Source organism: Alosa sapidissima, chromosome 12, assembly GCF_018492685.1.
Source record: "Alosa sapidissima isolate fAloSap1 chromosome 12, fAloSap1.pri, whole genome shotgun sequence".
Classification (NCBI taxonomy): Eukaryota; Metazoa; Chordata; class Actinopteri; order Clupeiformes; family Clupeidae; genus Alosa; species Alosa sapidissima.
The window spans coordinates 18460727-18473552 of NC_055968.1; the positions used below are offsets into that span (position 1 = coordinate 18460727).

General features: G+C 43.8%; 1 protein-coding gene across 1 annotated transcript in view; it reads left to right on the forward strand.

Annotated features, from left to right (window-relative positions):
* Nucleotides 1-9980, forward strand: part of pkn2b (protein kinase N2b) — a 29618-nt gene extending 19638 nt beyond the window's left edge. Inside the window, exons 8-22 of the mRNA XM_042057625.1 lie at nt 101-210; nt 2848-2991; nt 3153-3228; nt 3377-3551; nt 3759-3885; nt 4249-4391; nt 4722-4797; nt 4890-4981; nt 5410-5586; nt 5858-5920; nt 6593-6669; nt 7092-7234; nt 7406-7513; nt 7624-7704; nt 7902-9980. Of these exons, the coding sequence (XP_041913559.1) occupies nt 101-210; nt 2848-2991; nt 3153-3228; nt 3377-3551; nt 3759-3885; nt 4249-4391; nt 4722-4797; nt 4890-4981; nt 5410-5586; nt 5858-5920; nt 6593-6669; nt 7092-7234; nt 7406-7513; nt 7624-7704; nt 7902-8105 (1796 nt within the window). The 3' untranslated portion in view covers nt 8106-9980. The remainder of the gene's footprint in view (nt 1-100; nt 211-2847; nt 2992-3152; nt 3229-3376; nt 3552-3758; nt 3886-4248; nt 4392-4721; nt 4798-4889; nt 4982-5409; nt 5587-5857; nt 5921-6592; nt 6670-7091; nt 7235-7405; nt 7514-7623; nt 7705-7901) is intronic.
* The last annotated feature ends 2846 nt before the right edge of the window (nt 9981-12826 follow it).

A 12826-nucleotide genomic window follows, 5' to 3' on the forward strand; every position in this document is an offset into this window, starting at 1 on the left:
GGCGTCCTCTCAGCGTGAGCCCAGGCTTTTCTTAGAGACTGATCCTACCCTCTGCTGCTTTGGGGATGGTTGAACTAAACTGTGTGTGTGTCTCATCCAGATGAGATCAGTGCTGTGCTGAAGTTGGATAACACCGTGGTGGGCCAGACCAGCTGGAAGCCTGTCAGTAACCAGGCCTGGGACCAGAAGTTTACCCTCGACCTGGACAGGGTATGCGTACACTCATTCTGCTGTGCATATTGACTCCATTGTACTTTATCTCTCCCTCCCACTCCCTCTTGAGCACTCTTGACTCTTCTGCACACACATAATTACGCACAAGATTTACTACAATACAATCTCTCTCTCTCTCTCTCTCTCTCTCTCTCTCTCTCTCTCTCTCTCTCTCTCTCTCTCTCTCTCTCTCTCTCACTCTCTCACTCTCTCACTCTCTCACTCTCTCACTCACTCACTCACTCTCACAAACACATACACACACTACTCTTTCCCTTTGTTCCTCTGACCCATGAAAAGCACACTACTACACAAAACTCCCAACACTTTAACTCACACAGTGAGTGGAACAACCACGGGCCCTTCTCCACAATTAACTTTGGCAGTGTTAATCCAGGCTTTGGCTCACCCCTCTCACATCCCACCTTCTAAAGGCAACTTAAAAAGGAGTACCGCCGTCGTCACTCCTAATCTGTTTGTTCTCTATCCTCACCCCCGTGCCCCCGCACCCTCGCACCCTCCCGACATTCTTAAATCCTCTGGCTTGGACAACAGTTTGAGTTACCTGAGCGCAGGACTGTAAAAGTAAACTCCCTGGACCTGAGGCAAACCGCGTGTTGAAGAATAGATGCAATTGGCCACCTCCCACTGGTGTATCTGCTTTGATCAGCTGGCAGGAGACAGGCAGGAGTGAGGGGTTTTAAGCATGGGGGACTGGGTGGTATAATGGAGAGAAAAATGCATAGTAATTTTCCATAAAGGTGTCTGCTCCTGGAGAGGGGATGGGCGGGGGGTGGGGGTGTCAGATGACGTCCTGGCTTTTAGATGGGAGAAAAGACGTGAAGGATGAGTTCAGTGGGTTTGCCTTGAAGTTGTTCCAATAGAATGAGCTCATTGCACCGTGTGTGTGTGTGTGTGTGTGTGTGATAATTGCCAACACACACAGAGTGTCTATCCAGGTCTTCTTCTAGCCCCTGTGTGCGCGTGTGAGCGAGAGTGTGTGTGTGTTCTTACTAATTTATTTACCCTGATTAGCTCTTATCAGCTATATACTTATACTGGATATGCTCTGTTAGTGTTAGCCCTTAAGCTAAGTGAAGTTGTGTAATGAGGAGAGACTGGTGTCTGGGACGGCTGACTCCTAGTCCTCTCACAAGCTGTCATGGGTCTAGTGCCAAAGTGTTAAGACGTTGTTATTTTGGTCCACAACCCCACACATCTGCTAACCTGGTACTTTGCTGTACACTACAGCAAGTGGTATCAAATGGAGTGCAGTTTATAATTCTAATAGTCCAACATGAGTTCTGTTGACTAGTGTTGTGACGCGAGCAGGGAAACCTGATTTAGGAGTGGTGTTTTGCATGATGACGTTTCTGCTGCTTTTCCTTTTGTATCTGTTTGGCAAGGGCTAACATGCAATCTGAGCCAAACTGTCAATCTGAGCCAACGGTGCTTTTGCTGTATCCATTCACAAGTTACCTAAACTGACCTATCCCTTTAGCTGCAGATGCAAGACGTCTTGGCCAACGTTAACAGTGTTATGGTAACCTGAGCAGCAACTTATTCTACTGACATGAGGGAACATGGTTGTCCAAAAACTGTTGACCAGGAAGAATACCAGCTGGCATAGGGGACAGGACAGAAATATGATCAAGGCTAGTTGCAAAGGATGTTGGCACAAGTGTATTACTGCCTGATGGCTATAGGTGATTATAATGGGAGTTTCCATTAACTTGTAGCATTCTAAACGTTTTAGTTAAGGAGGATATTTTGACTTGTGTCTGTCTGTCTGTTGGTTGGGTTGGTTTGTCACCAGTGTTGCACTTTACTGGCCTTACTTTCATGAAACTTTGTGGAAAGGTGTGGCGTGGGCCAAGGAAGACTCGTGTTGCGCCTACACGCATATGATTAAGCTTCCGCTAACTCCACTAGATGCAACATTAAAGGGGACTGTTGGGCCTCGGGGCAGTATTTTGTCTACGGAGTGCTTTTCTAGTTTGGATTGGTTATGCTCTCTGTATTTAGTGTCACATGTGATCAAGAGAGTGGACCACAGCTGAGCGGGAATAGTAATTTGATTTCATTAAGTCAGAAGAGGTCATGTGAAACTTAAAGCTAAGAGATTTTTCAGCTGAATTCACAATGGCTCTGAACCTGTATATGAGACTTTTTTTTTTTTTTTTTTTTTTTGAGAGACAGAGAGATTCTATAATGTCCCCTGGGGATAATCATATACACACATCATTCCATGTTTCACAGCAAAAGAGAGTGGGCACAGCACCACATATAACATATAACATGCATCATATCACCAGTCCACATTCCATACATCGCATCATAACATTCAGGTAGGCACAAGATCCTTTGGAACACAAACCACATAACAGACAGGGGTAACAATTGTCATGCAGAAAGTCAGTAATGTACAATACAAATGTAATATTGAAAAGTCATTATCCCTTCTAACAGTAGTAGTGTAACTACTTCCTCTTGTGTGTCGGTCATGAACCATGTGGTTTTCATCAGTTGTGGACTTCTTTGTTTTTGTGAAATGATTAATAGAGGCATAGTTGCATGTCTTGTTGTTGGATGCTGTTTGTGCTTACATGTTTGTGATTGCGATTGCGCCCACAGTCACGTGAGCTGGAGATTGCGGTGTACTGGCGCGACTGGCGCTCCCTGTGTGCTGTCAAGTTCTTGCGACTGGAGGACTTCCTGGACAACGAGCGCCATGGCATGTGCCTGTACCTGGAGCCACAGGGCACACTGTTCGCTGAGGTGAGCAATCCACTCTAGGCTGACCCTAGATCAGTACCCGGGAGTAGCTCTCGTGTTCATCATGTGCCAATCATCATTTTCATTTCCAAGCATGAGAAGACCATTGTTTGAGTCTATGAGATTAGCCTATAAAGCCTCCTCCATTTGATCTTGTTTGCTAGGTTACCTTTTTCAACCCAGTTATTGAGAGAAGACCTAAACTACAAAGACAAAAGAAAATCTTCTCCAAGCAGCAAGGTGAGTTATATTGTCAGGTGTATTGTGTTCTGATAATAAAAGCTCCTGGCCTGCAGAATGTCCACATCAGTCTAAATTAAAAGAAAATTGTCAAAACACACACAAACCTCTGTCTTTCTTTTCACTTTTCCCTCCTTCCACGCTGCAGGGAAAACGTTCCTGCGCGCGCCACAGATGAATATCAACATTGCCACATGGGGTCGGCTGGTCAGGAGGGCCATCCCCTCGGTTAACAACTCCTACAGTCCCCAGGTGCCCGACCTGTCAGAGCTGGGCCCCGAGAACACCCCTATCGGCCCCGCAGACTCCCCCACACTCTCCAGGTACACACACACACACACACACACACACACACACATACAGGTATAGCTCAACAGGGTCCCTGATTCACACTCTCAATTCTGTTAAATGTTCTATTTGCAAGTACTTGTAATTAGAGGCACTTGCATAGAAGGGATTCAGTCCTGCTGTAAAGTGTATGCTGGCGTTCAAATAGTTAAAAAGTAATCACCCACCTGTTTCATCTCCAGCAACACTACAGTGACCAAACTTGACTTTGACAAAGAGGACACCCCTCTACACAAGCGTCACTCGATTGCTGTGGACATGCCCGAGGCACTGGCAGAGGGCAAGCTTCCGGATGGAAAAGCAGTGCAGGTACACAGACAGTGTCTCATGTGTCTATGCATAATTCTGAAATTGACGTCTGTGTGTACCCTTGCATTGCAGAGTGATTTAGTGTATTTAAAAATGTGCAGTTAAAGGACGTTACTATTTTTGTTATTATTATTATTATTATTATTATTCATTTCAGGTAGTTTAACTTAATTAGAGTAAATTAACTGTATTTTGCATTTTCTTTGTTTTTGTTTGTGCTTCTTTAATTACATAGGTAAATGTCAGCTTCCATTACAGTAAATCTAATAAAGAAGCCCATGTGTCCATTCCTGGCCTGTGTAAACTTGTCGTTCCACTGTGTCCCAATCACCCTAACAGAGTCGTGCTGTCCCCTTCCCACAGGATGCACTGGCGACCTTTGACTTCCTGAACGACCGGCGGAGCAGCATGGTGGTGGGGCCCCCGGGCCACGACAGTCTGGTTGAGGACCAGACCCCGCAGCCGGAGCTCGAGCTCACTGCCGTCCAGCCCAAAGCAGAGATCAAGTACGCAAACACACCACTGAGCAGGAGCTCACCGCAACACACAACATGCATGTCTGTGTTTTTAAAGAATAAAGGATGCTTGAAATGACATGAGACAGATTGAATGTAGTTCTGGTACATCTGGTAATGTGTGAAATAGTGGTAGAAAGGAGGGGGTTGAGAAAGGGAATCTTTATGGAAATGTACAGCAACGTTCTCAGTACATAGTGTGTGTCCCTGTCTGTCTTTTGAAATTTGATCCATTCACTGGGCATGGGAATATGGTGAAATATTCTTGCTCTTATGTTGTGTGTGTGTGTGTGTGTGTGTGTGTGTGTGTCCTGTCTCTAGGGAAGAAGAGGAATTCCAGTTCAGCCTCAACGACTTCAAATGTGTTGCAGTCCTTGGCCGTGGACACTTTGGGAAGGTAACCACCATCAGCTGCAAACCACATTTGTGACGCTTAATTTAATTTTGCTCACTGCTCAGACCTCATGGTTTCTCCTCCCTCTCACCCAGGTCTTACTGGCTGAGTACAGGAGCACGGGGGAAATGTTTGCCATCAAGGCTCTGAAGAAAGGTGACATTGTGGCTCGCGATGAGGTGGACAGGTAATCAGAGTGGACAGTGAAAGTATCAGGTTGAGAATCTGCCCTGTAATCTGTAGCCTTTTGCACATGAAGTTTACTTTCTGGGTATGAAATATGTTCATGCAAAGGTAACACTAACTAACCATCAGTCACTAACTGACCATCAACACAATATTGATAGATGATGGTCTATGACTTATGATATAATTTGAAAGCTGTCATTTAAAGTCATGTACAATGTATTAAAAAATTACCAATACTATATGTAATTTGTTACTAATTGGAGTCATTGCTGGATACACTTGTGTTTGTGCATTTTGTTAGTAATTTGTTGTTAGTAATTTGTTTAAATTCAAAATGAATAGGATTGAAAAGCATCTGTGTTCACCGTAAAATGTGATGGTCATTTCTTCTTCTCCTTCTCCCACCCCCAACCATTCCCTGTTTAGTCTTATGTGTGAGAAGCGCATCTTTGAGACGGTGAACAGCGTGCGGCACCCGTTCCTGGTCAACTTGTTCGCCTGCTTCCAGACCCGAGAGCATGTGTGCTTCGTTATGGAGTATGCTGCTGGAGGCGACCTCATGATGCACATCCACGCTGACGTCTTCTCTGAACCCCGCGCTGTGTAAGTGCCCCACTTCACACACCAATAAAGCTCCCTCCTCCTCATATTCCATTTCTCTGGCATTCATTTTGCTGGACACACACACGCACACACACTTTCATTTCTTCATTCATAAACAGGGTTGCTCCAAGTTTTTTTAAGTAGATTCCACTTGAAGTCAGATCTGTGAGACCTGTCTGCTGGTGTTCTTTGTTTTTGTGAAAATCTGGTTCTTGGGCCTTATTGACTAACAATGCAATAATGGTTTAACATTTACCATTTTCTTCTCCAGTTTCTATGCTGCTTGTGTGGTCCTAGGATTGCAGTTCCTTCATGATCATAAGATCGTCTACAGGTAATGTCATCATCATGGAGATTAATTTGATCTCCTTGGCTGAATACTTAAAGGAGAATTCCAGTGTGATATTGACCTAAAGTGTGTTGAAACATGATACCGAGTGTGAACGTATGTCTCATAGCTACTGGAAGAAACTGGAATCCATGCATTTCCACTGAATTATTTTTAGAATCTGATCCCTTATCATACCTGTTCATTCTTACTCGTCGCTCAACTTATCGTGACTAAATTCAAGATGGCTGCAAACGCTAAACTTTGTGAAGATACTGTCTGCATAAATCGTCTTGTAAGTAAACTACCAGTGCTTTTTCAAAGTTCTCAATGTCTCGTTTTAAATGTCAGGGCCCTCGGAAGTCTACCAATGAAGTGTGGAGATACATTGAGCCTCGTAAATGGTGTAAAACAGTGATTTATTTGCATGGCTAGCCCGATGCCGAAGCGCCACCATTGAAAAAGCTGTTGGTAGCATAGGCTAACTAGCGCCAGATTTTGGAGTGCAGGGGACAAGCCGAGATGGGCTATGAGACATGTTCACACTCGGTATCATGTTTCAACACACTTTAGGTCAATATCACACCGGAATTCTCCTTTAAGAGCGAGCTTCCATCAAAGCTTTTTATCATAAAAATATTTGACATGCGCTTATACTGCTTGTGTGTCCTCTTTTAGAGACCTGAAGTTGGATAATCTCTTGCTGGATACAGAAGGCTATGTGAAGATCGCTGACTTTGGCTTGTGTAAAGAAGGTAAGGGGGGCCCTCAATTCTAGATGAAAAGTGAAGCCAAGATGTGCTGTTTATTTATTTTATTATTATTATTATTGTAAAAGTATTTTGTGTTTTGGGAAACAAAAAGAGCATGTGACATATATAATGGCCAGAGGAATGTGGACACTCATTGTTTCCAAAAGAATCTTAATGTTTCAAAATGACATTTCTGAGTGCTGTACAAAAAGAAACAATGGTACAGAATAAATCACCTGCCTCTGAGCAGGTGATTCATTGAACTCCCACACAAACTGTGTAGCTGCAGCACTAAGCAAATGTTGATGACTCAGTTAGTCAGGTACCTTCTCCCTTCAGCACCCTGAGAGGTGTTCTCCCAGGACTATGAGTCATCGGTGTGCCTTTTGAGGTTTGACCGTTTCGCTCGGCCGGTTTGTTCTCAGGCATGGGGTTCCGTGACCGCACCAGCACGTTCTGCGGCACGCCCGAGTTCCTGGCTCCGGAAGTGTTGACAGAGACGTCGTACACACGGGCAGTGGACTGGTGGGGTCTGGGTGTACTCATCTTCGAGATGCTCGTCGGGGAGGTGAGGTGCTAATTAACAGAGTGGCAATGAATGTAGAGTGTTAGCATAGTAATGTTGAGTTAGCAAACTGTATTTTAAGCAGTGCTGATGGCCCATTAAGAGAGGGTGTCTGATAAGGCCAAGCAGTTCTGTTGACTTATCTATTTTGTATGTGTGTGTGTCTTCATTCAGTCACCATTCCCCGGTGATGATGAAGAGGAGGTGTTTGACAGCATTGTCAACGATGAAGTTCGCTACCCACGATTCCTCTCCACAGAAGCCATCTCTATCATGAGAAGGGTATGTAGGCTGACTAAACCATGCAGATCTGTTATTCCTGAAGCTCCTTTTCTGACAGAAGTTAACATCATTGATACATTATAATTGAATGTGGAATATTGTGTCCACAGTTGTTGAGGCGAAACCCGGAAAGGCGTCTGGGAGCTGGGGAGAAAGATGCAGAGGAAGTGAAGAGGCATCCTTTCTTTAGAGTACGTGCTCCCGCATCCCACATACAGTAGTTGTCTAGTTCAACCTCTTAACCTGTACAGCATTTGAGTTATTTTGCTCTTTTGAGCAAAGGCCATGGCACTACTGCTAGAGTTAGCATGTCAGCAAGACTGCTAACAACATGTTAGCAAGTGATTGACTGAGCTTCTGCCTCTTGTCTTTGCGGTGTCTCCAACAGAGCGTAGACTGGAATGGCCTCCTGACTAAGAAGGTCCGGCCGCCCTTCGTCCCCACCATCAAGGGAGCCGAGGACGTCAGCAACTTCGACGACGAGTTCACCTCCGAGGCACCCATCCTGACGCCGCCCCGTGAGCCCAGGATCCTCACCTCCAACGAGCAGGAGATGTTTGGTGACTTCGACTACATCGCTGACTGGTGTTAGCGACTCCCATCCACCCTTCAATTACAAAACGAAAAAAAAAAAACACCAAACCAAACGTCAACTCTGCCCCGCCCTCTGTTGTCATGTTCAATACTGTGAACCCCCACTCACTGAACAAGCAAGACTCGCCCATTGCAACGAGCGGTCAGGGTCGTCCACCCACCGCCATCCTACATTTTTATGGATTTGCTCGTTTTCTTCCTTTCCTCCTCTTCCCTGTGCCATTGAAGGGACTCGTTTTTTTAAAGGAGGGACATTTTTTAACTAAAATCAACCGAAAAAAATCTGTACCCACAAATATGAGTATATGTATAGGTGTATGCCCTATATGGTATCCATTTTGTCTTGTCGGAGCACTGGGATTGTTTAAAATGGACTCCTTTTGTATAAGATCTCAACTGGATGACTCATGCTTTTGTGTCATTTTCCCCCTCTTGTTGGTATGCTGAGCTTTGTCAAAGTAATACTTTTTTTTTGTCACTTAATGTAAAACAAATCCTCCACCTTTTTTGTTCATGTAAAAAAAAACACTATGTTAATATTTCATCAGCCTCAAAGTCAGAGAAATGTGCCTGTTAATGGAAGAGGCTGAGTGTATCTGAGCGGTTATTGGACTGTAGTCTAGCCTGGTGGGGGGGGGGGCCGTTTAAGTGCTTCCTCTCTCCACATACAGTATGGACTGAAAAAAGACCTCTGTGCACATCTAAGACAATCATTGGCTGTCTCCCCATTCACAACACTACATCTTCCCCTTTTTTATATTTATGTTTTATTTTTATTCTCTTGTTTTTCTTCACCCCATAATGCCTTAAATTCTCTCATGGATGAAGGGCTTACTAAAACGATAATAGTCAGGTACTAAAAGAAAACTACCAAAGCTAGCTGCCAAATACTCCTCCCGCTCAAGGTCTTTAGGTAATCAACAAGACATTGGCCAAGATGGTGAAGTTAATGGATGTGTGCATTTAAAACTTCAAGAAGTTGTTTCACAGTGATAAAGGAAAAAAATGCATTGGGTTTTCAACTATTTGATGTTTTTTTTTTTCCAAACTCTTCCAGATCCCTGTTAACAATCATGTACTCTTACAAAAAAAGTAAGTTATAGTTTTATACTGTATTTTTAGAGTAATAGCATTTTGAATCTGCTGTATGGTATGATCTGTTTTTGTTTTTAATATATGGATGTATGGACATCAAAAAAGGAGAGGGCAGCTCGAACTTGAGAGCGATTCTGAACTTCTCAAAACGGAATGTAAAAATGTATATTCATCAGAATGAAAACAAAGTGTATATTTTTTTTTCTTTTGTTTGGCATGCATGTATGCCAAAACAGGCTGTATTTTAAATAGTGTTTTTTAAAGGACCTTTTGTAGTCTGGCTCTTTTGAAATATCGCCTGAACTCTGTCCGTTATGGGATGCCATGTGAAGAGGGACTGGCTCTGGTCATCGTTTTTGCAGACTTGGATGTTGACCTCATTATCCTCCCTGGTCCCGTGACATTGTAGCACTTGGGCATTGAAGTATGGAGGCCTGGGGATGCAGACTGTTTAATGATGCTGGCTGCCTGCCCCTCCTTGGACTAGGGCATGTGGACCCACAGTGCATTGGGTGGGCCTGGACTATGAGGACGTCTGAGGTAGCCCCCCACCCTCTCACACACATACAACCAAGGGAACCACACTAACTGGTTCCACTCAGTGGATCACCAAAAAAACACTCAATAGAACTTTCAGCTTGATCCTGGTCGTCTTGTCTACGTCCCATCCACCCCGACCTCTCGTTTTCCTCTACACACCACCCCCCACCCCTTCCAAAGGAGCTTCTGTGAGGAATGTATGCGCTGAATAAACGGATGGAGATCCTGTGTTTTAGAACCTGTTTTCATTGGACTTACTTTTTTATGAGCACACCTGAATGGGAAAGCCTGAACCGAGAGGTGGGATCAGGGAGATGTTAGAAGGGCAGGATTAGACGTAAAAGGTCTAAGCTTAAAGGTCAGAGAGCAGAGATTGGCGGGGGGGGAGAGATACTCACCTCACCTTTCCGATGGCTGGCTTTAACAACAGAGAACACACACATACAGAGACAGTTAAGGTAAGTACAACCAGCCAAACTTGAAAAACCAGATGGGAACTTGCAAGGCAAATGAGTCAGTGTTGGTTTCTCCCACGCTTCTGCTGTACCCTGTTTGAAAAGGACAGAAAGGGGAGAACAACATGCATGCACATGAAATGCACACCCCCCCTCCATCCTTCCTCATACACTTACACACGTACAGGGTCCCTCAAATTGCTAGTCAGCTCATAGCAATGTCTGGACACATTCCAAAAAGATTTGGTCACCTGTTAACTGCTCTTGAGCAAAAGACAACCGCCCCAATAAAAATGACAAAAGCTTGCTGAACTGGTCTTGTAGCACAGGTGAGTGTGGGATGGTTGAGGCCAAACCATAGTGCAAGTGGGTGGGAACTGCTTAACACCAGATATGGGATGATTTGTAGAAACATTGAACCATCCTTAGACCAGTTGGATGCCCTCCTGGAAAATGTGCCGTCTTACATTCTCTTACTGTTAATAGAAAAAAAATGAGTCACTGTACACACCCGGCAATGTAACCCCTGCTAAAGCCTTAAGCATGCAAATTTGGTCGGGACTTAAATATTTATTCGTCCATTGATTTACTCAGAGCTCAAATAGTGTGCTAAAAGGCCACCCGTAGACGGTCTCTCCTCCTCTTAGGTGTTTATTCCAACCATACTTCATCTCACGATTCCAGTCAGCAACATGTGCAGCCAACTAGGAATCACACCAAACTGAACACCAGGTGTTTGTAAGGCCTTGGCAGCCACTGCTCAAATCAAATCAAAGTCAAATAACCCTCATATGTGGGCTGTACCTAAGGGGCCAGCAATGGTCAACCAGGCCCAATTGGGGAAGGAGGGTTGGGGGGGGGGGGGTGGTAGGTCTCAGAGGGAGTCTCCATAGCAACACTGACGGACTGGCCCTCTTGGGGAAACTGGGGACACGGGACACGTTTCCCACACAGGAAGAGGAAAGGGAAACTGGGAAGGAGGCTTGTGAGGAGAAAACTCCGCCCTGCTGTGCCCAGCCTTCTGGGAGCACCAGCAACTCCCTCTATCCGGTGGCAGGAAGACAGAGAAAGGGAGAGAGAAGGGGCCACAGGGTCCAAACAGTGGACACCAGAGAGATACAAACGGGAGGAACAAACAGGGCATCTGAAATTAGTCTTATTCAGAGCTGATAATAGAACTCTCTTTCTAAGGCACTCGGCGTTCCCAGTTTTCACTGTTTAAAAGTTGAAGTGTCATTGGCCATGTAGGCCAGATTAATTGTTTGTGCTGACTCAAGTCCCCTTGAATTTCTATACTAGTGCGGCTCTGAGGAAAGGGCCGTTATTTAGCAGCAAGGGGAATGCAGACTGTGAATTCAGATCGATGCCCCAGAGACAAGACAACCTTGCTTTTCTGTATCTGTCCCCCACAGGGGCAATGAAAACTTCAGATTCCTCACATTTCAACACACACTGAAAATAATGGGTCTTGTTAGATATTTGGAAAATGGCTGTAATTTTCAGAAGATCAACATGTTATTTTCCCATGGCAAACCTGAAGTCAGTATTTCTGATTTGGAGATTTAACGCAACCTGAGATGGCTTGTTTTTAGACTTTCACATCTATCAGTTTTAACAGTGATAACCTGGACTACTGAGGACCACTTCATAGAGTATGCTTCCATCTAGTGGCAGACTTTCTGCATTAAACTGAAAACCAACCGGACCAAAAAACTAAGATTACCAACTTACATCATTACACTAAATTCACTTATCACCACTGAACCACAATATCATTAACATCAGAAAAAGACATTACTTAAACTTAATTTTTACACCATATTCTAGTGTTGCAATGTAAGTGTGACATTTACACTAAACTCCTGTTTCTTTATAGGTGTGTCCTTTTGAGTGTGTGAAAAATATATGACCATTTGAAGAGCCAAACCAGAAGCTCAAGTTGACCAACATATACCCATGCTAGTTATTTTACCCTCATAAAACTGAGTGTTATGAGGTTAAAATAACTAGCATGGATATGTTGGTCAACACGAGCTTCTGGTTTGGCTGCTCTTCAAGTGTAATAATTATTAGCCATACATTCTATAGCCCTATGTCCAAGAATTTCGCTGCGATTTTATGTAAAATGTTTTCACATTTTTATTTTTAATGGACAATTTGTATTGTCCATTTTGATAAAAAGAAAAAAAGACGTAATGGTGGCCAATTGGTTTGCACTGAGACCCAACATTAAACCAGTTTAATCATTTTCAGCATGCAGCTGCTTTATCAATTCAATTAGGCATGAGTATGACAAATATGTTTTCACAAATTATGATAAAAAGTCAGCACTTTTGGAATTTGTGCCTTTTTTTTTAAATTCTTTTGAACTCCTAGAGAGTTCATTGGATTTCCTTGACATTTGGATGGAATAAACTTCAAACATATGTGATGATAAATTAGAAAGGAATCATGGATATTTAGAAGATCATAAATGGCAGGAATTTGATTGGCATGAGACGCCACACACCAAAACAGGAAGTGGACATAATTGTTCATATTTGTTTGGATTACCAAATGGTCACTAATAGGCTACTGCTGATTACACCAATGAGTCATTCACATTGGAATAAGTTACTAAGTTCTGCTA